Here is an 18,775-nt window from a genome sequence, read left to right as displayed (position 1 = left end):
AGGGACTGGGGGGTGGAGGAGGGGCGGGGAGCAGTGAGCCGGGGGAGAGGAGGGGCTGGGGGGTGGAGGAGGGGCGGGGAGGGCAGTGAGCTGGAGGAGAGGAGGGACTGGGGGGTGGAGGAGGGGCGGGGGGGAGGGACTGGGGGGTGGAGGAGGGGCGGGGAGCAGTGAGCCGGGGGAGAGGAGGGGCTGGGGGGTGGAGGAGGGGCGGGGAGGGCAGTGAGCCGGAGGAGAGGAGGGGCTGGGGGGTGGAGGAGGGGCGGGGAGGGCAGTGAGCCGGGGGAGAGGAGGGGCGGGGGGGAGGGACTGGGGGGTGGAGGAGGGCAGTGAGCCGGAGGAGAGGAGGGGCTGGGGGGTGGAGGAGGGGCGGGGAGGGCAGTGAGCCGGAGGAGAGGAGGGGCTGGGGGGTGGAGGAGGGGCGGGGAGCAGTGAGCCGGGGGAGAGGAGGGGCTGGGGGGTGGAGGAGAGGAGGGGCTGGGGGGTGGAGGAGGGGCGGGGAGCAGTGAGCCAGGGGAGAGGAGGGGCTGGGGGGTGGAGGAGGGGCGGGGAGGGCAGTGAGCCGGAGGAGAGGAGGGGCTGGGGGGTGGAGGAGGGGCGGGGAGGGCAGTGAGCCGGAGGAGAGGAGGGGCTGGGGGGTGGAGGAGGGGCGGGGAGGGCAGTGAGCCGGAGGAGAGGAGGGGCTGGGGGGTGGAGGAGGGGCGGGGAGCAGTGAGCCGGGGGAGAGGAGGGGCTGGGGGGTGGAGGAGGGGCGGGGAGGGCAGTGAGCCGGAGGAGAGGAGGGGCTGGGGGGTGGAGGAGGGGCGGGGGGGAGGGACTGGGGGGTGGAGGAGGGGCGGGGAGGGCAGTGAGCTGGGGGAGAGGAGGGGCTGGGGGGTGGAGGAGGGGCGGGGGGCAGTGAGCCGGGGGAGAGGAGGGGCGGGGGGGAGGGGCTGGGGGGTGGAGGAGGGGCGGGGGGCAGTGAGCTGGGGGAGAGGAGGGGCTGGGGGGTGGAGGAGGGGCGGGGGGCAGTGAGCCGGGGGAGAGGAGGGGCGGGGGGGAGGGACTGGGGGGTGGAGGAGGGCAGTGAGCTGGAGGAGAGGAGGGGCTGGGGGGCGGAGGAGGGGCGGGGAGGGCAGTGAGCCGGAGGAGAGGAGGGGCTGGGGGGTGGAGGAGGGGCGGGGAGGGCAGTGAGCCGGAGGAGAGGAGGGGCTGGGGGGTGGAGGAGGGGCGGGGAGCAGTGAGCCGGGGGAGAGGAGGGGCTGGGGGGTGGAGGAGAGGAGGGGCTGGGGGGTGGAGGAGGGGCGGGGAGCAGTGAGCCAGGGGAGAGGAGGGGCTGGGGGGTGGAGGAGGGGCGGGGAGGGCAGTGAGCCGGAGGAGAGGAGGGGCTGGGGGGTGGAGGAGGGGCGGGGAGGGCAGTGATCCGGAGGAGAGGAGGGGCTGGGGGGTGGAGGAGGGGCGGGGAGGGCAGTGAGCCGGGGGAGAGGAGGGGCTGGGGGGTGGAGGAGGGGCGGGGAGGGCAGTGAGCCGGAGGAGAGGAGGGGCTGGGGGGTGGAGGAGGGGCGGGGAGGGCAGTGAGCCGGAGGAGAGGAGGGGCTGGGGGGTGGAGGAGGGGCGGGGAGGGCAGTGAGCCGGAGGAGAGGAGGGGCTGGGGGGTGGAGGAGGGGCGGGGAGGGCAGTGAGCCGGAGGAGAGGAGGGGCTGGGGGGTGGAGGAGGGGCGGGGAGCAGTGAGCCGGGGGAGAGGAGGGGCTGGGGGGTGGAGGAGGGGCGGGGAGCAGTGAGCCGGGGGAGAGGAGGGGCTGGGGGGTGGAGGAGGGGCGGGGAGGGCAGTGAGCTGGAGGAGAGGAGGGACTGGGGGGTGGAGGAGGGGCCGGGGGAGGGACTGGGGGGTGGAGGAGGGGCGGGGAGCAGTGAGCCAGGGGAGAGGAGGGGCTGGGGGGTGGAGGAGGGGCGGGGAGGGCAGTGAGCCGGAGGAGAGGAGGGGCTGGGGGGTGGAGGAGGGGCGGGGAGGGCAGTGAGCCGGAGGAGAGGAGGGGCTGGGGGGTGGAGGAGGGGCGGGGAGGGCAGTGAGCCGGAGGAGAGGAGGGGCTGGGAGGTGGAGGAGGGGCGGGGAGCAGTGAGCCGGGGGAGAGGAGGGGCTGGGGGGTGGAGGAGGGGCGGGGAGGGCAGTGAGCTGGAGGAGAGGAGGGACTGGGGGGTGGAGGAGGGGCGGGGGGAGGGACTGGGGGGTGGAGGAGGGGCGGGGAGGGCAGTGAGCCGGAGGAGAGGAGGGGCTGGGGGGTGGAGGAGGGGCGGGGAGGGCAGTGAGCCGGAGGAGAGGAGGGGCTGGGAGGTGGAGGAGGGGCGGGGAGCAGTGAGCCGGGGGAGAGGAGGGGCTGGGGGGTGGAGGAGGGGCGGGGAGGGCAGTGAGCCGGAGGAGAGGAGGGGCTGGGGGGTGGAGGAGGGGCGGGGGGGAGGGACTGGGGGGTGGAGGAGGGGCGGGGAGGGCAGTGAGCTGGGGGAGAGGAGGGGCTGGGGGGTGGAGGAGGGGCGGGGGGCAGTGAGCCGGGGGAGAGGAGGGGCGGGGGGGAGGGGCTGGGGGGTGGAGGAGGGGCGGGGGGCAGTGAGCTGGGGGAGAGGAGGGGCTGGGGGGTGGAGGAGGGGCGGGGGGCAGTGAGCCGGGGGAGAGGAGGGGCGGGGGGGAGGGACTGGGGGGTGGAGGAGGGCAGTGAGCTGGAGGAGAGGAGGGGCTGGGGGGCGGAGGAGGGGCGGGGAGGGCAGTGAGCCGGAGGAGAGGAGGGGCTGGGGGGTGGAGGAGGGGCGGGGAGGGCAGTGAGCCGGAGGAGAGGAGGGGCTGGGGGGTGGAGGAGGGGCGGGGAGCAGTGAGCCGGGGGAGAGGAGGGGCTGGGGGGTGGAGGAGAGGAGGGGCTGGGGGGTGGAGGAGGGGCGGGGAGCAGTGAGCCAGGGGAGAGGAGGGGCTGGGGGGTGGAGGAGGGGCGGGGAGGGCAGTGAGCCGGAGGAGAGGAGGGGCTGGGGGGTGGAGGAGGGGCGGGGAGGGCAGTGATCCGGAGGAGAGGAGGGGCTGGGGGGTGGAGGAGGGGCGGGGAGGGCAGTGAGCCGGGGGAGAGGAGGGGCTGGGGGGTGGAGGAGGGGCGGGGAGGGCAGTGAGCCGGAGGAGAGGAGGGGCTGGGGGGTGGAGGAGGGGCGGGGAGGGCAGTGAGCCGGAGGAGAGGAGGGGCTGGGGGGTGGAGGAGGGGCGGGGAGGGCAGTGAGCCGGAGGAGAGGAGGGGCTGGGGGGTGGAGGAGGGGCGGGGAGGGCAGTGAGCCGGAGGAGAGGAGGGGCTGGGGGGTGGAGGAGGGGCGGGGAGCAGTGAGCCGGGGGAGAGGAGGGGCTGGGGGGTGGAGGAGGGGCGGGGAGGGCAGTGAGCCGGAGGAGAGGAGGGGCTGGGGGGTGGAGGAGGGGCGGGGGGGAGGGACTGGGGGGTGGAGGAGGGGCGGGGAGGGCAGTGAGCTGGGGGAGAGGAGGGGCTGGGGGGTGGAGGAGGGGCGGGGGGCAGTGAGCCGGGGGAGAGGAGGGGCGGGGGGGAGGGGCTGGGGGGTGGAGGAGGGGCGGGGGGCAGTGAGCTGGGGGAGAGGAGGGGCTGGGGGGTGGAGGAGGGGCGGGGGGCAGTGAGCGGGGGGAGGGCGGGGGGGGGAGAGGAGGGGCGGGGGGGAGGGACTGGGGGGTGGAGGAGGGCAGTGAGCTGGAGGAGAGGAGGGGCTGGGGGGTGGAGGAGGGGCGGGGGGGAGGGGCTGGGGGGCGGAGGAGGGGCGGGGAGGGCAGTGAGCTGGAGGAGAGGAGGGGCTGGGGGTGGAGGAGGGGCGGGGAGGGCAGTGAGCCGGAGGAGAGGAGGGGCTGGGGGGTGGAGGAGGGGCGGGGAGCAGTGAGCCGGGGGAGAGGAGGGGCTGGGGGGTGGAGGAGAGGAGGGACTGGGGGGTGGAGGAGGGGCGGGGAGCAGTGAGCCAGGGGAGAGGAGGGGCTGGGGGGTGGAGGAGGGGCGGGGAGGGCAGTGAGCCGGAGGAGAGGAGGGGCTGGGGGGTGGAGGAGGGGCGGGGAGGGCAGTGAGCCGGAGGAGAGGAGGGGCTGGGGGGTGGAGGAGGGGCGGGGAGGGCAGTGAGCCGGGGGAGAGGAGGGGCTGGGGGGTGGAGGAGGGGCGGGGAGGGCAGTGAGCCGGAGGAGAGGAGGGGCTGGGGGGTGGAGGAGGGGCGGGGGGGAGGGACTGGGGGGTGGAGGAGGGGCGGGGAGGGCAGTGAGCTGGGGGAGAGGAGGGGCTGGGGGGTGGAGGAGGGGCGGGGGGCAGTGAGCCGGGGGAGAGGAGGGGCGGGGGGGGAGGGACTGGGGGGTGGAGGAGGGCAGTGAGCTGGAGGAGAGGAGGGGCTGGGGGGTGGAGGAGGGGCGGGGGGGAGGGGCTGGGGGGCGGAGGAGGGGCTGGGGGGCAGTGAGCCGGAGGAGAGGAGGGGCTGGGGGGCGGAGGAGGGGCGGGGGGCAGTGAGCCGGGGGAGAGGAGGGGCTAGGGGGCGGAGGAGGGGCGGGGGGCAGTGAGCCGGAGGAGAGGAGGGGCTGGGGGGCAGTGAGCCGGGGGAGAGGAGGGGCTGGGGGGCGGAGGAGGGGCGGGGGGCAGTGAGCCGGGGGAGAGGAGGGGCTGGGGGGCGGAGGAGGGGCGGGGGGCAGTGAGCCGGGGGAGAGGAGGGGCTGGGGGGCGGAGGAGGGGCGGGGGGCAGTGAGCCGGGGGAGAGGAGGGGCTGGGGGGCGGAGGAGGGGCGGGGGGCAGTGAGCCGGGGGAGAGGAGGGGCTGGGGGGCGGAGGAGGGGCGGGGGGCAGTGAGCCGGGGGAGAGGAGGGGCTGGGGGGCGGAGGAGGGGCGGGGGGCAGTGAGCCGGGGGAGAGGAGGGGCTGGGGGGCGGAGGAGGGGCGGGGAGGGCAGTGAGCCGGGGGAGAGGAGGGGCTGGGGGGCGGAGGAGGGGCGGGGGGCAGTGAGCCGGAGGAGAGGAGGGGCTGGGGGGCGGAGGAGGGGCGGGGAGGGCAGTGAGCCGGAGGAGAGGAGGGGCTGGGGGGTGGAGGAGGGGCGGGGAGGGCAGTGAGCCGGAGGAGAGGAGGGGCTGGGGGGTGGAGGAGGGGCGGGGAGGGCAGTGAGCCGGGGGAGAGGAGGGGCTGGGGGGGTGGAGGGGCGGGGAGGGCAGTGAGCCGGAGGAGAGGAGGGGCTGGGGGGTGGAGGAGGGGCGGGGAGGGCAGTGAGCCGGAGGAGAGGAGGGGCTGGGGGGTGGAGGAGGGGCGGGGGGGAGGGACTGGGGGGTGGAGGAGGGGCGGGGAGGGCAGTGAGCCGGGGGAGAGGAGGGGCTGGGGGGTGGAGGAGGGGCGGGGGGCAGTGAGCCGGGGGAGAGGAGGGGCGGGGGGGAGGGACTGGGGGGTGGAGGAGGGCAGTGAGCCGGAGGAGAGGAGGGGCTGGGGGGCGGAGGAGGGGCGGGGGGCAGTGAGCCGGGGGAGAGGAGGGGCGGGGGGGAGGGACTGGGGGGTGGAGGAGGGCAGTGAGCCGGGGGAGAGGAGGGGCTGGGGGGCGGAGGAGGGGCTGGGAGGGCAGTGAGCTGGAGGAGAGGAGGGACTGGGGGGTGGAGGAGGGGCGGGGGGGAGGGACTGGGGGGTGGAGGAGGGGCGGGGAGCAGTGAGCCGGGGGAGAGGAGGGGCTGGGGGGTGGAGGAGGGGCGGGGAGGGCAGTGAGCCGGAGGAGAGGAGGGGCTGGGGGGTGGAGGAGGGGCGGGGAGGGCAGTGAGCCGGGGGAGAGGAGGGGCTGGGGGGTGGAGGAGGGGCGGGGAGGGCAGTGAGCCGGGGGAGAGGAGGGGCTGGGGGGTGGAGGAGGGGCGGGGAGGGCAGTGAGCTGGAGGAGAGGAGGGACTGGGGGGTGGAGGAGGGGCAGGGGGAGGGACTGGGGGGTGGAGGAGGGGCGGGGAGCAGTGAGCCAGGGGAGAGGAGGGGCTGGGGGGTGGAGGAGGGGCGGGGAGGGCAGTGAGCCGGAGGAGAGGAGGGGCTGGGGGGTGGAGGAGGGGCGGGGGGGAGGGGCTGGGGGGTGGAGGAGGGGCGGGGAGGGCAGTGAGCTGGGGGAGAGGAGGGGCTGGGGGGTGGAGGAGGGGCGGGGGGCAGTGAGCCGGGGGAGAGGAGGGGCGGGGGGGAGGGACTGGGGGGTGGAGGAGGGCAGTGAGCCGGGGGAGAGGAGGGGCTGGGGGGCGGAGGAGGGGCTGGGGGGCAGTGAGCCGGGGGAGAGGAGGGGCTGGGGGGCGGAGGAGGGGCTGGGAGGGCAGTGAGCCGGGGGAGAGGAGGGGCTGGGGGGTGGAGGAGGGGCTAGGGGGTAAGTGATAAGCTGAGGGTGGGGAGGTTGGGGGGAAGTGATGAGCTAAGGGGGGGCGGGGAGGGCAGTGAGCCGGGGGAGAGGAGGGGCTGGGGGGTGGAGGAGGGGCTGGGGGGCAGTGAGCCGGGGGAGAGGAGGGGCTGGGGGGCGGAGGAGGGGCTGGGGGGCAGTGAGCCGGGGGAGAGGAGGGGCTGGGGGGCGGAGGAGGGGCGGGGGGCAGTGAGCCGGAGGAGAGGAGGGACTGGGGGGTGGAGGAGGGGCGGAGGGCAGTGAGCCGGGGGAGAGGAGGGACTGGGGGGTGGAGGAGGGGCGGGGGGCAGTGAGCCGGGGGAGAGGAGGGGCTGGGGGGTGGAGGAGGGGCGGGGGGCAGTGAGCCGGGGGAGAGGAGGGGCTGGGGGGCGGAGGAGGGGCGGGGGGCAGTGAGCCGGGGGAGAGGAGGGGCTGGGGGGCGGAGGAGGGGCGGGGGGCAGTGAGCCGGAGGAGAGGAGGGGCTGGGGGGTGGAGGAGGGGCTGGGGGGCAGTGAGCCGGGGGAGAGGAGGGGCTGGGGGGCGGAGGAGGGGCGGGGGGCAGTGAGCCGGGGGAGAGGAGGGGCTGGGGGGCGGAGGAGGGGCGGGGGGCAGTGAGCCGGGGGAGAGGAGGGGCTGGGGGGCGGAGGAGGGGCTGGGGGGCAGTGAGCCGGGGGGGGGAAGTGAGGGGCTGGGGGGCGGAGGAGGGGCTGTGAGCCTGGGGGCGGGGCCGGGGATGACCCAGGAAGGGGGCGGAGTCTGGCAAGGCAGCCCGCCCCCACCGATCCTCTGACATCACGAGGGGGCGGGGCTAAATAATATTACGTGACCCAAAAAGGAGGCCGTGCGGCGCCTTAGCAACGAAGGTTCGGCCCCGCCCCTTAGTAACTACTTCCCTCCTCGCCCCGCCCCAACTTGAGGAAAGGGGACAAGCGACGCTCGCTGTAACGGACGCCGGGTGGTGACGCGAGCACGTACGGGGCGCGTGACGTGCTGCTCCCGGGCGGGCAGGCGGGCGGGGCCGGTTTGAACGCGGAGGAGACGGGGCAGAGCGGGGGCAGGTAACGGACTCGCGGGCCGGGCTGGGCTCTGGGCCGGGGGGGGCCGGCAGGGGCCGGGCCGGGGGGGCTCGGTAGGGGCGGGGCCGGCAGGCTGTGAGGGACCGGCACGAGGCCCGGGGGTGGGGCGGGGCGGGGCCGGCCTGTGGGGGCAGCTGCTCCGCTCCCAGGGCCCGCGTGTCGCCGCCCCGCGGGCAGGGCCGGGCCGGGCCGGGGGCTGCAGTGTCCGGGCCCGGCGGGGGGCTGGGCGGGGAGAAATGGGGGGCCCTGCGTGCGCGAGCTGGGCCCTTCCCCGGGGGGGGGGGACTCGGTCCCCGCGAGCATCTCCCCGACACGGCCGTGCCGCCTCGCCGGTCTGCAGGGCGGGGGGAGCCCCATTGCATCACGTGTCAGGGTGGACGAGAGACGCTGAGCGGCGCTTGGTGTTTGCCGAGTGACCTCCCTGAAGGTTTGTATGGGGGGACTCGAGGGTGGCTGCTGCTTGGAGAGGTTGCGGGTGAGCAGCTTCTCCGAACGGCGGTTTTCTGTTCTGTTCTCAGCCCTCGGGAGTGCACACGATAGAATCCACTAGGAAACCTGCCTAGGAGCAGAGTGCACTATCCTTTTGGGCAGCCTTAGGGGAGATGGACAAGAGGACTGAACCAGCTCATTGCAGAGATGGTTCCTTTAGGTCAGGGTGGAAGCATACTAGGGGAAGTTTGGGGTGCCACTACCTGAGCGGTCTTCCATGTCTTTCACAAAATAAAGAAGAACAGGAGTACTTGTGGCACCTTAGAGACTAACAAATTTAAGGTGCCACAAGTACTCCTGTTCTTCTTTTTGCGGATACAGACTAACACGGCTGTTACTCTGAAACCTTTCACAAAATACTAAACCAACTCTTCTCTGCTTCTGCTGATGTGGGGTACTTCCAGCAGCTAGTTCTGTTACCTGGCACTGTTAGAATCTGCTCTCTGTAGCAACAGGAGGGTGTAAATCCGGGTGTACACTACTGTTCTAATGAGTCAAGTCTGTAGCAGATCGTATTCTAATCATACTTTAGTATGAAACTTTAATCTGTGGTTTCTATCTTTCAGAAAATGGCAGTTAATGTGTATTCTACTTCAGTGACCAGTGATAACTTGAGTCGACATGACATGCTTGCCTGGATCAACGAGTCTTTGCAGTTGAACTTGACAAAGATTGAACACCTGTGCTCGGGTAAGGGGGCTGATGACAGGGCACTACTAGGGGTTTTAAGAGCATCTCTCTGATGGTTACAATCAAAAGGTTAATAAGTGTGCAAAGTGACTGACTGCAAGTATACAAAATATAGTAGTCTGTCACTGGATCTTGCTTGATTTGAGACTTGCCAACCCTGAATCTCAAACTATAGCTCCTAGTTGTGAGTACAGAGGATTGCTTCTATAGCTTTGTGGAACCCGAAGACTTGTACGCTCTACTTTTGCCTTAGAACATAGGCAATGAGCGGAAAGTTCAAGGCTATTTCTTTTGACAACAGGGCTAAAGCTGGAAATTGTAAAACATGGTTATGATATGCCTTTACACTGCCATAATTACATGGTTGGATTTGTCTATACTAGGATTTTAACCATAGTCAGAGTTAATCTGTCACTTTGCATTATAATTTGGCTGCATTTAATGTGAAAGGTGTATTTTAAGATATAGGACAAAAGTTCAGGGAAGGGAGACTAAAGTAATGTCATTGGTGTGGAGAGGGGAGGTTTCCTGGGAGAAACTGAATTCTAAAGAAGAAATTAAAATGGCTTTCATGGACAGGAAGTAGACTTTCCAAGCATCTTTCCATGTCAACACGAGAGAAAGATGGAGACTAGATTGTGGCCACTGTTTATAAATGTTGGTGGTGGCCGACTTCTCTGAACAGGTGGTTACTAAAAAGATGAAAAGAAAAGTAAGGTGGGAGGCCTGGGAGGAGTTTAAGGATTGAACTGGGACAGCAGATGGATAGGACTTTGAAGGTGAGGTCAAGGAGCTCTAACTTAATGTGGTAAGGAGGCAAAGCCAACAAGGAGATTTGACCTGATATAGTTGGAGTTGAGAGGATTTTGATATGGTGGTGTTTTGGATAGATTTGGACGGGAAGAGAAGGGTTATGGTACTGAAGAGTCACATTTTAAAGGAATTAGTTCTGGAAATTGAAACAAAAGGGTGTCTTTTGATGCTGATAAAAATGAAGTAACAGACCTCAAGACAGGATATGGGGAAGGGAAAAAGAGTTGAAGACTAAACCAAGGTTGTGAGCATGGGACACAGGAAAGGTAGTGGTAGGTAGATAAGGAAGGTGGAGAGGATCAGCAGAAAATAGTTCAGTTCTAGGAGGTGAGTTTGAGACCGTGGCAGGACATTCAGTAGGTGTGAAACATGAAATTTCCTCATTTGACAAAGGAGGGGGAGAAGTTGAGGTACATTTGGGAATTGTCAGCAGAGTTTGTGGCTGAATCCATGGAAACAAACTAGTACAGAGAAGCAGAAAGGAGAATGAGGTGCTATTAATAAGATGCTGCAGAAATGGTGAGCAAGGGTAGAAAGAACCAAAAGTACAGAGTTACAAGAACCAAAGAGTTGAGTTACCCAGTGTCCAAGGTTTTAAATCAGAATAAGAATAAAGACTCTTGGATTGCTGGTGACTTTCATTTAGGACCAGAAGATTTGGAACTCCATGAGAACTTCGCCCTGGGGAGTGAGAGAACCTACATCAGCTTCTGCAGAAGCTTGATTTATTTTTAAAGGTCTTAGATCCTACCACTCACAGTTGCAAAGAAAAACTATCAAATGCATACTTGCTATAACTGCGTAGTGTCACTTTCAGTAATGCAGACCTTCACTGCTGCTCACTTTCTCTACAGAGTGAAATAAGCAATGAACAGCTTCACTGCTGTTCATGTCAACTTCCTGGGGAATGTTATGTACAGCAGAGGCAGACACTGGAGTTATTCACTGAATAGGAGAAAAAGATGCTGGAGGGTTCAATTGCAGACACTTCTTTCCTATCTTAATTTGCACTATCAGGAGGCTATGGAGAAGGGAGAAGCTCTGTTCCAATAACAGGAGGAGACAGTGGGAGCTCCCAAGCAGGAACAGCACCCTGATTGAATTTCCTGCATTCTCCACCTTCCTAACAGCTGCAGGTGGCATGACTAGACCACACATTAGGACTAAAGGCAAAAGGGAATTTGGAATTCTATGTTCTTGGCAGTTAAACAGACTTCTTACAAACTTTCCACAAAAGTGTACCACCTGTCTTAGTATGACAGTTCAGGGTGTTTGGCTTCTGTTGCCACCAGTGAATGTGGACATGGACTCCTCTGGTATGTCAGGAAAAAAATAACCCCTCTAAGTTATGCCACATACATGGTAGGTGCCTGAACTATTATAGCTAGTTAACCTTCGAAACCTATTACTAAATACATATTACCTCTGCAGCCAACAATAAGGGCTGGAAACTTTTTTTTTTTAATTAAAATCTTTGCAGAATTTAAGTTAATACTTGCTGGGGAAAGATTCCTATTTTTTTTTTGGTGAGTGGATTTCCTGCTCCCCCTGCAAGTTCTAATTGTAGTTATGGAGGGACTGGAAGGGAATGAGAGGTCTTTGAGGTGGGTGGAATGAAGCACTGGCTTTTTTGTTACTTTTATTATGTCTGGATTTTTGTTAGGGAGTGAGGATTGATATGGCCTTTGAACTCCTAGGGCACCAAGGGCTATGGATAAGTGCTGTTTGTTTTATTTATTCTAATTTCTAAAATGATTTCTAATTTATTCACTAGGTAGAGAACCAAGTTTTCTTGCCTAGCTGAATATGACAGGTTATCTATCCCGTGCAACCCCACTGAGTTTATTGTTGCAGGCATGTCATGGCGCAGATCTTAGTTGTATGTCCAACTAGTATGCTCACCCAGTGAATTATGGATTCAATGTTATAAGGGTTCAAATCATAACAGGGACCATCTTATATCCTTCATATTTCCTCTCTCTTACAGTAAATAGTCTGCCCAGAAGTCTCTGCTTCTGACTGACTTTGAATAAGATGTAGCCATGTTGGTCCCAGGATATTAGAGAGAGAAGGTGGGTGAGGTAATGTCTTTTATTGGACCAACTTCTGTTGATGAAAGAGACAAGCTTCTGAGCTACACCTGAAAAAGAGTTCTGTGTAGCTTGAAAGCTTCTCTCTTTCACCAACAGAAGTTGGTCCAATAAAAGATATTGCCTCTCCCAACTTCTCTTTGTATAAGATGGCTTATGGAAACACTCTGTTTTTCTTGGCAGGTGCTGCCTACTGTCAGTTTCTGGACATGCTCTTCCCTGGTTCTGTAGCACTCAAGAAAGTGAAATTTCAAGCAAAGTTGGAACATGAATACATTCAAAACTTCAAGATTCTACAAGCAGGTTTTAAGCGAATGGGTGTTGACAAAGTAAGCTGGGATTGTAATTGGTTCTCCTTGCACTTGGGTGCATGCAATTTAGTTTCAGGTTATCAGTACTGCCAACTGCACAGCTGTATGAACCCTATGGCTTGGACCTGGATTTCTGTTTATATCTGGGTGTCTGCCAATCATCTGCTTAGATGAAGCACTTACCCTTCCAACTTCCCCAAGTTGGAAATTGAGCTGCTAGGTTTGTATTTCTGGCTCTTACTAACTGAATGAGTTTCACTACCTGAAACATACATGCTTGTTTACAGACTACTGTTACAACTCTTCTGAGGTAGTGCAGTAGAGCTTCCTGCTCTGTTTGTGCCAGACATGTGGCCATAACCAATTGGTATGGTAATCCCAAGGACTGCAAGTTTTACGTCTTCCCACAAATTCCATGACGCTGTAGAGTAGACATGTGAAAGTGGTGCTTCACAGTTTGAATAACCTTTGCTTTCAAGGAAAGTGAAGTTTATTCCTGTAACGGGTACTGCATAGCAATATCAGTGCAAGGTTTCAGTATTAACATTTCAATGTAATCTCTTATTTTGAGGGAACCTCATCTAAGGAATCTCTTATTTTGAGGGAACCTCATCTAAGGGTGAATAGATAGGTGCACTGAATGGATATAGAGAATGGGCTAAGACTACTATTTAGTGTGACAACTGCGTTAGTTTGTGCAGTTCTTGTCTAGTAAGAACTGAACTGCTATGTCTCAAATCACTGAATAACCATCAGATGTCGAGCCTTGGTCATTGCCCGTTTGGACTGACCTCATACTTGTTGTCTATAGGCAAAAGGTTTTTAATAATTCTCTGGCTTTTTTCTCGCGAGGTGGGGTGGGGGGGAGAGAGGAACCACCCCAAAACTGGGTGTTGAGTGTGTGTGGAGGTGGGCCAACAGGTGAGACTTGGAATGAAGTTAAGATATTAGAATAGGGAGAGATGGATGGACTTCAGCAGAGGAGGAGCAAATTTGATATTGGAATTCATTGCAGAAATTCTTATTGCCTAATGGTATAAGACGTGATAGTCGCCACTCAACTTTAAGGGTCCAACTATCTCTCCATTCCAACTAGTGGAGAAAAATCTTTGACCACTCCCGTGTTTAAATACATAAGAGAAATCCTCCCTGGACTTGGACTACAAATTGGATTTACACAATCCTGAGCACAATCTGACTTTGTAGAGTTTGCTCTTTACTCTCAGAATATTTCCCTCTGTTTAACCAGCTTTATTTTCCCCTCCCCCAGATAATCCCTGTGGACAAATTAGTGAAAGGAAAATTTCAGGACAATTTTGAATTCGTTCAGTGGTTCAAAAAATTTTTTGATGCGAACTATGATGGGAAAGAGTATGACCCTGTTGCAGCTCGACAAGGCCAAGAAACAGCTCCAGCACCCACCCTTGTTGCTCCAGTACTGAACAAACCCAAGAAAGCTCTCAGTTCCGGCAGTGCAGGTAAAGGAAGCATTGAAGGTCTTCTGAAAGTCTTTCTAATTGATAAGAGCTTCAATAACCTAAATAGCAAAACTAACTCATTACTTAATTTCAGTGCATTAAATTGTGGTGGTTTCATGGCTTTCTTCTATTTCACAAAGATTCCAGTCTCTCAAAACACAGAATCAAATCATGATACATATGCCTGAGATCACACTATAGTGCTAAACTTCTTATCTCATGGAGGCTAGAAAGCTCTTTTCCATGTGAGACACTTAATCTGTTGGTTTGGCATGGCAGGCATCTTCAAGTCAGATAGTGTGTAACCATTAGAATTGCTATACCTCTTGTAGATGACAGTTACCTGGGAGCCACAGAAATGAAGGCTGCAAGAACAGACGCTTCTTCCTTAAAGAAAATGGCGATGATTGGTACCAACACCCTTGTCAGGGAGAAGGGACACTTCACATGGGGAGCTTGGGGCATTTCTTGCTACATTACACTGGCTTTCAAATTCTTCTCTGTTCTATCTAAGCATGGATGGAAATAACTCCTATGGGGGCTTGGTTCTAAAAATGATTAGGCTAAGAATTAACACTGCATCTTACCTTCTAGCTCCTCAGAGGCCCATTGTTACTCAGAGAACCACAGCAGCTCCTAAAACTGGCACTGGAATGGTTAAAAAGGCTCCTGTAGGAATAGTAGAGGATGAATCAGCAGAGCTGATCCAGCAGGTGAGTGTTAAACCTGTGGACTGTAAAGTTAAGTGAAAGTGCTTTAGATTAATCTACACAAATCTTTATTTAAGTTAAGAAATGACGGGGTCTTGGAAATTTAGCAAATAATTCAAATTCCTTTTGCAACATGACATACGCACACACTAACTTAAGTCCATTACATGCTGATACTTCATCCTGCAGCGCTGTTGCAGACATCTAGCGGCATTGCAGTTAAACTAAGAACAGCTGCTGCTATCCTGCAGTAGTCAGTGTGAGATGTCATGGGTCACACTCTTATAAGCTAAACTGACCTCATGTAAATGGTAATTTAGCCTCTAAAAGAATAAGCCCTGCAGGTGGTTGGGTTTTTATCTGTGAAGTAGTGATCCCTTAACATTTGCAAGAGGACCACCCCTTATGTGAATTGGACATCTAGCACAGAAATAGAACATATAAGCTAAACTGAATGTCAGTAATAAACCAGTGCAGTTCTTGATTATTCCCAAAGTGCTCTCATACATCACAAAAATCTGCTTTTTTTGTGAACTATAAGAATCTTGTTTTCTGAGTAAATGCTTTGTGAACTTCTCTGTGGTGGAGAAATGATCATGTGTGACTCTTTGGCAGATCAATGTATTGAAACTTACTGTTGAAGATCTGGAGAAGGAGAGGGACTTCTACTTTGGCAAACTGAGAAATATCGAATTGATCTGCCAAGAGAATGAAGGGGAGAGTGATCCAGTGTTGCAGAGGATTGTGGAAATTCTTTATGCAACAGATGTAAGTCTGCCTTTACATAAATACTAGTTGGTAAGCGGGCAAATTTTCTCTAACGAGAAGTCTTCCATGAGGCCAATGCCCAATCTTGCTTTCTTCTATGTGGTTTGGGGCAGGCATCTTTTGTACTAAAGCTCTAGATAGTATCCTTGTGGTTACGCCGGAGATTGTCTGAATAGAAAACTACTTGAAATTCCGTGACAACTGGATCCAAGATTTGAGAGGGAAAATCTTTCTAGTGTCATAACTGGTCTTTCATAAGTGAGTGTATACCTCCTTGACAGTATCCCAAGTAAAACTGCAGGGAAGGGTATGTGCAACCAGCTGGATCAGTGGGCCTGATTTGACATCTGCTTCCATTAATACATTCTTTCTTTCCCCCTTCAGGAAGGCTTTGTGATACCTGACGAAGGAGCACCACAAGAGGAACAAGAAGAGTATTAACAGTCCATATACTGTACCAGCAGAGCAGGAACATCAGAATTCTTTGCCCCAAATCATGTGCTTAACTGTAAAATACTCCACTTTATTATTCTTAGAGGACTCACTGGTTTCTTTTCATAAGCAAAAAGTACCTCTTCTTAAAGTGCACTTTGCAGAAGTTTTACTCTTTTCCAATGGGTTTGAGTTAGGAGCTCTTTTTTTCACTTCGTAGCAGAACAGAATTAACATCTAGTTGGTATATTTAGGGAATAAGGTTGAATATTTTGAAGCTTGCTGCGGAATTGTTTGGTTGCTGGTAAAACATTGGTTTGTGGAAAGTCTTTTCTTCTGTACCTTACTGAGGTGGAGTGTGTAGTAGAGAAACTAAACACTGACTCACAGATTGCGTTAATGTGAAATTGCAGCAGAGAACTTTTAATAAAAATGCCTTAAGAGTATTTAAAATATGCTTCCATATGCCAAATTATAAAGTAATGTGACAGGAGATTTTATGTGCTTCATACTGGGGTTAGAAAGTGTCTAACTTACACTGCTGTCTGGGCGGCCTTGTGCGGCAATGTGACTACTCAAAAGGGGCTAGTAAAATAAAACTCCATCCCTGTGTAAAGCCGCTCACTAAGTTGTTAGTTCTCAATGACAAAATAGGCCTTAATGTTGCCTGTCATAAGATTGGAGGGAATATGAAGAGTTCAGACAAACATGTACAAATTATCTTGAGTGCTAAATCCTTCTCTGGCATTGTGGCTAACAACTTTGCCAAACTTGTGTACTATATTTTCTGAGAAATAACATGGATCTAGTCGTATTGCCTAGAAGATTCTTCAAAAGTTACTCACTTCACTCTCTGGATCATTTTTCTACTTGTCCTGTCTCCTATTTTTGTGGTGTCCTTTCTGGTATGTTTGTTTCTGGTTTCCTCTTCTCTCCCCCATCCTAGAGTACTGATTAAACCAATGGATCTAACAGAACTTGCATTATGCAAGTGTCTTGGTTGTATTAAAGGGAGTGAGTGGGTTGAGGATATACCTATTTTGTGCCTGTTGGGAAGTCTTCCTCAGCCCTTGGTGTATCTTAATAGTGATACTTGCCAGTACAGTAACCGTCTGGGGACAAAATGAATATGTTAGCTAATAGAAAAGCTAATGTTGCAGAAAATACAGTACCCAGACTAACTTTAATATTAATATTTAAGATACTTTATTCTTGAACTGTCCCTTCCTTTGCTATCAAGTTCCTCTCATTGCTGTTTGTGTTTGGCAAGAACCCACAGGACATCTGATCCACCCACACTGAGTCTGATCAGTCCTGATATGCTTGTATGCATTGGTTTCTGGTTGTAGCTTGTCCTAAAATGTGTGTAGAAGGCGAGCGTTTTATGGTAACTGTTGTGTACTGCATGAATCTTTGTGAAATTCTGAGGAAAACCCAATTTCAGTGAATGCCAAAAAAAAAGCAAGTAACTAGCCATTGTTTAAAATTCCAGTGGTGCTGTTTCTCTTGTGGCCTTCTAGACTTTTGTTGCCCTAAAATTCCATTTTACTGAAAAACCATATTCCACCTGGATTTTTCTTGACAGGGTTTTTTCTACTTTAAGCCGTTTCTAAATAAAGTTCTGTATTTCAAGAGTGTCATGTCTGCTGGAGTCGTCATGTTCTGGGGATATGATTAGATTAAGCAAAGGATCCTGGTATTTTCAGTCTGAAGCTACATAACTTGCAACATTGGCCTTCATCCTCAAATCATAGCTCCATTCCTTGCTCAAATTACTGCTGCATTAATTTTTCTTGGGGCTCCCCTGAATTCTGTTGGGAGAGAACTTCTTTTGGTATCTTAAGCTTACAGTGAATACAAATCACAGTTGGACTGTAGGCTTCCCCTTCCTTTGGTGTAATGTGGTGGTGCGGTGTAACAGCAACATTGGTCTGTTTCTTTGTGTCTGACTTGTGAAGTCTAATGCACTGCATTAGTAGAACACCAAAGTTAAAAGAATACCATGTTTTTGACCTTAGGTTCTGTCACCAGCCTCTCTGAGCAAACATAATATCTTGTAACTTAGTCATCTTGTTAAGCTTGCCGTAAATTTCAGTGAGCCAAGCCTTAATGTTAGACAAGAACTAACTAGCTTCTGCAGAAACAAATGCTAATGTGTCATGTCTAGCCTTTTAAAAGTTCTGATAAATCCCCCAAAGTCTTGCCAGTATTCATGTTGGCAAACTTTGGAATGGTCCATTGAGGTCTTAGCCTAAGGAATAGTTATTGATGGCAACAAAACTAGTACTGCAGTGTGAAAGTGCATTGGTAATACTGGGTTTTGATGCACATAAAATCTTCTCTACCATTACTTATTTGGTACGAGGTCAAAAACTTACTGTCTTTCAACTTCTGATAAGTGTGTACATCATTCTGTTATCCTTTCTGCATACTCAAGGCAAAGTAGCAACATGTGGCTTGTGTGACCTGCCATGGGAAATTACATTTTTAGGCTTTCCACATTTTGTGAAGGGTCAGCTACGTGCTATGGATCATTGTGGTTTCACCTTTGTGTCGCAAGATCCCACCTGGTGAGGAGCAAGGATGGATCCAAATTTACCATGACACTAGATGAGTCACGCTGTGATCAATTTGACCTCTGCTTCTGCAAAAGCAAACAAATCTCTTATGCTAAAAAGGAAGGAATGATGGGAATCGTAGAAATACTACTGGTGCTCCTTGACTACAAAATTGACCACAACTCAATGTGGAAACTTTGAATCTTGCAAGTCAAAGTCCTGTGAAATTTCAGATTGCTGAATCATTCCCTAATATACCAAGAAATGACAAGTCATAAATAGAATTTGGAAATTTATAATACAGGTAACTTATTTACAAGGTTGTATCATAGACTTTTTGGGCAGTCTTTTATAATTTCCTTGCTGGAAAGCAGATAACCAGAATAAACTTAAAACTCAAGTGACTGCTCTGACCTGGTACAGCATTGGCTGATAGATGTTAAGTGCTTTTCTGCTGGAATGACTATTTCAGAAAACAACCAACCTTTCTTAGATTTAGTTTTATTGGTTATCTGAAACAAACAAAATGGAACAACCAAAAGCTTATATCTGTCTTTCTGTACCCAGGGTGTCTTACAGGTGTGCACTCAGATTTTTTTAACTTAATTGTTCAATCTTTTCAAAATTCCTGGTTTGCAATGACAATTCTTACTGTAACTGTTAAAAGGCTCCAAATAAAAGCCAAGAATTTACATCACTCATTTGTCTATTAATATTTAATGTGACCACTGTTGCACTGACAAATGATATCCTGTTTTTGCTTTTGATGTTAGCACACACGACACATTTATAGAATTCGCTGAAGTTGAACTAGTACTTGGGGGGTCCTCATAGCCTGGTGATTTGAGCACTGCTGGGAGCTAGGAAGTAGTTCTGATCATAGCTCTCTCCCGCCTCTACTGTGCTTACTAAGATGGGGCTATATCTCAGAGGGCTTGAGGATGAGCTGGGAATTGTTTGTACAGTGCTCTGACTAAACTAGGTCCTGAAGACTTACATAATTCTAAAGAAAAATG

General features: G+C 56.0%; 1 protein-coding gene across 1 annotated transcript; it reads left to right on the top strand.

Moving 5' to 3' along the window:
* The first annotated feature begins 7,291 nt into the window (after positions 1–7,291).
* On the top strand, positions 7,292–18,456 carry MAPRE1 (microtubule associated protein RP/EB family member 1). The gene is made up of 7 exons (XM_054044990.1): positions 7,292–7,402; positions 8,476–8,599; positions 11,686–11,831; positions 13,084–13,291; positions 13,886–14,004; positions 14,617–14,769; positions 15,154–18,456. Exons 2-7 carry the CDS (start codon positions 8,479–8,481, stop codon positions 15,208–15,210), a joined length of 804 nt encoding a protein of 267 aa, XP_053900965.1. The 5' UTR covers positions 7,292–7,402; positions 8,476–8,478; the 3' UTR covers positions 15,211–18,456.
* Positions 18,457–18,775: the final 319 nt, after the last annotated feature.

The sequence above is a fragment of the Malaclemys terrapin genome, chromosome 12, assembly GCF_027887155.1.
Source record: "Malaclemys terrapin pileata isolate rMalTer1 chromosome 12, rMalTer1.hap1, whole genome shotgun sequence".
In the NCBI taxonomy this organism is placed as follows: domain Eukaryota; kingdom Metazoa; phylum Chordata; order Testudines; family Emydidae; genus Malaclemys; species Malaclemys terrapin.
Note: the sequence above shows the minus strand (reverse complement) of the source record. Positions and strands in the feature narration are given on the sequence as shown.